General features: G+C 38.8%; 1 protein-coding gene across 1 annotated transcript in view; it reads left to right on the top strand.

Moving 5' to 3' along the window:
- Positions 1-3,165, top strand: part of RNF168 (ring finger protein 168) — a 53,091-nt gene that overhangs the window by 35,990 nt on the left and 13,936 nt on the right. Inside the window, exon 3 of the mRNA XM_007949424.1 lies at positions 2,190-2,369. Coding sequence (XP_007947615.1) covers positions 2,190-2,369 — 180 coding nt within the window. The remainder of the gene's footprint in view (positions 1-2,189; positions 2,370-3,165) is intronic.

Here is a 3,165-nt window from a genome sequence, read left to right as displayed (position 1 = left end):
GCCACACAAAGTAATTTACTATGCTGCAGTTGCCTAACTTTCCTTCTGAGGAGTGGATGGTTGATTTGAACCACCAGCCTTCTGGTTAGTAGTCACATGCCTTAGGCACTATGCCAATGAAAAGGGAATTTGCTCTGTAAACTTTCACTAAAATCACAATAAAAAATTTTTTAAGGAAAGAAGAAATGCAGCTGGAATGCTCCTTGGAAGCAAGAATGGCCAGACTGCTTCTCATCTACTCTGGTCATGTTGTCAGAAGGGACCATTCTGTGGAGAAGGATATCATGCTTCGTAAAGTGGAGAGTCACTGAAAAAAGCAAAGGTCCACCATGGGATGCATTGACACAGTGGCTGTAATAATGGATTACAGTATAGCAAGCCTAGTGAAGCTGGCACAGGACTGGGCAGTGTTTCGTTCTGTTGTTCATAGTGTCACTTTGAGTTGGAGGCGACTCAGTGGCACCTAACAACAGCAACAATCTGTAGGTTCTCTTTTGACTCTTTTGGAAGTATCTTTTGAAGCGCATAAAAATATAATTTTTAGAAGGTCCTGTTCATCTGCTGCTGTTTGTGCATTTTGGGTTATTCTTTACAAGCTATTTATCCCATAAATGAAGGCCCCTAAATTTGTCCCTCTTTTTTCCTTGAGTCAGTCAAGGCTTATTCTTTTTTTTATTATTACTGTGATTTGGGTTAAGATTTACAGAGCAAATTCACTTTCCGTACAGCAGTTCACATATACTTTGTCTCATGTCATTGACCACAGTTTACCACAATATAACAGCTCTCCTCCCACTTCCTCCCCTTAGTTACCTCTTCTCAGTGTCCATCCCTCCATGCACTCCTGCCCCCTGAGCTGTCTCCCTGTGCATAAGCAGCCCTTCTTTCTCCCATTGATTGTTCTCTCCAAGGAGTGTATCTACTTGAGGTAAATGTTCAACTCATATGTCTGTATTTTGTTTGGCTGAAAACCACAGGTGTGGGTTCAATTCCAGACCTGAAGGGCAGGTAGGGGCCATAGTCTCAGTGGTTCCACCAGGCTCTATCGGACCAGCAAACCTGGTCCCCACATTTTTTTTTTTTTCCTCCAAATGATTTTGAGTTTTGTTCCACATTGTTTTCCCTCTCTATCAAGGATCTCCTACATAGATCCCCTTCCAAAGGGATGACAGTGGTAGCCAGGCGCCATCTAGTTCTTCTGGTCTCATAGTTGTATAGGCTGCAGGTCAGATGGTGTACCAGTCGCTAGGACTAATTATTTCCATGAATTTTGGTTTTCTTCATTCTTCTTTGCTCTGGACAAGGAGAGACCTATCGTTGCATCTAGATGGCAGCTTGCTAGCTTTTAAGATCCCAGTTGCTACTTGCCAAAGTAGGAGGTCGAACAATGTTTTGCATAGTATGTTATGCCAATTGAGCTTGATGTCCCCTGTGACTATGGTCCCAAGCCCGCAGGTTAAACTGCTCAGTCCCTCTGGGTAGCTGGCTGCGACCAAGCAGTGATCACAAGGCTTATTCTGGAATCAAATTCTTTGTATTGCTAAAATTGTTCTTGTATTATTTCTTCCAGGAAGTACAGTGTGAATGTCTATAAGCCTGCTCTTAGGTTCTAGAATATGGTTGGAGTTCCAGTTCTGCCACTTACTGATTTTAAAAAGTTACTTGTTTTTCTGTATCTCACTTTTCTCAATTGTAAGTCACGTAATAACTATAAAGACCAGTAGGATTGTTTCTTAAATGTGTGTTCCATTCCTGCCCCCAGTATTTAGGGATTGGCTTCAGCTTCAGGAATGTGCCCTGATGCGTCTAAGCCAGTTTTTTATTATTTCATCCCTTTTGCTAGGAGTATGTCCAGGAACCTAGGCCAAAGTCAGTCAGCATGTCGCTCTGTTAACTGAGGAAAGTATTAACAAGAAATTCTTCCACAAATTTATGATAGCATAATAGAAATTGATAAGGACTGAGGAGAGGAAGAATGGGAATATGATCAAAGTTACATTAGATTGATTAGGGGTAGTTTCTTGAAAGATCCTTTTTGAGCTTTTCTGTAGGAATTTACCACCAGATTTGTACTTCATTTGTGCTGTTTCATTTTCTGCGATTTTTTTCTGTAACTATACTTAGTATGAAATATTGCAAGTATACTGAAAAATTCAGGTAAGGATTGATCCTTATTAATCATTTTCAAGGTGAAGGCAGAGCGACAAGCCAGTGAAGAAGAAGAGAACAAAGCCAGTGAAGAATACATACAGAGATTATTGGCAGAGGAAGAAGAAGAGGAAAAAAGACAAGCAGAAAAAAGGCAAAGAGAGATAGAAGAACAGCTGAAAAGTGATGAAGAACTAGCAAGGAAACTAAGCATTAATATTGTAAGTTTTAGGGGAGAATTTTGAAGTATTAACGCTTTTTATTGCTTTGACTAAGTTGTTTTCAAACAACTAAAAAAGTAGTGATTACCATAAGTAGAAGCTTTTTCTGACATATCTGCTCTACTTCACGTTACTTAAAACAGTATAACATGTTTTTGCATATTGTTACAAAATAAAAAAACACCAATCAACTTTTTATCACTTTGTTAGTAAATTAAAATTATGTTAGAAAGTTATTCATTGAAAACATTTCTCTCTTCTCTCACTTCTCCACTCCTGTTCTATTACATAAGTTTCTTTCTCCCAAAGGTAACCACTAAACAGTTTCTTTTAACTTTTTTTCTTATTTGCTTACAAAGTATTGTACCAATCATATTGTTTTGCTTCTTGCATTGTTTCACTTGATACAGCTTTGAGGTTTTTCCTGTTATTACATACCAAGAAAAAAAAAACCCAAACTCACAGTCGTGGAGTCGGATCTGACTCATAGTGACCCCTCCTTGTGTTTCTGTGATGGTATCACTACAGAAGTAGATTGTCCAACCTTCTTTCTGAGGAGTGGCTTGTGGGTTTAAACCACTAGCCTTCTGGTTAGCAGTCAGATGCCTTAGGCACTACACAGCAGTTCATCTAATTATTTTTAAGTGTGGTATAATATTCTTTTGTATTGATATAAATCAGTTTTTGACAAGTGAAGCACTTTAAACTCTTAACTAATATATCAACCAAACCCATTGCTGTCGAGTTGAATAGTAGCCTTATAGAACAGAGTAGAACTGCCCTGTAGGATTTCCAA

The sequence above is a fragment of the Orycteropus afer genome, unplaced genomic scaffold (genome assembly GCF_000298275.1).
Source record: "Orycteropus afer afer isolate SDZICR_OR568_19922 unplaced genomic scaffold, OryAfe1.0 scaffold00245, whole genome shotgun sequence".
NCBI lineage: Eukaryota > Metazoa > Chordata > Mammalia > Tubulidentata > Orycteropodidae > Orycteropus > Orycteropus afer.
The sequence above is the reverse complement of the archived record's forward strand: the minus strand, read 5'-3'. Positions and strand labels throughout refer to the sequence as shown.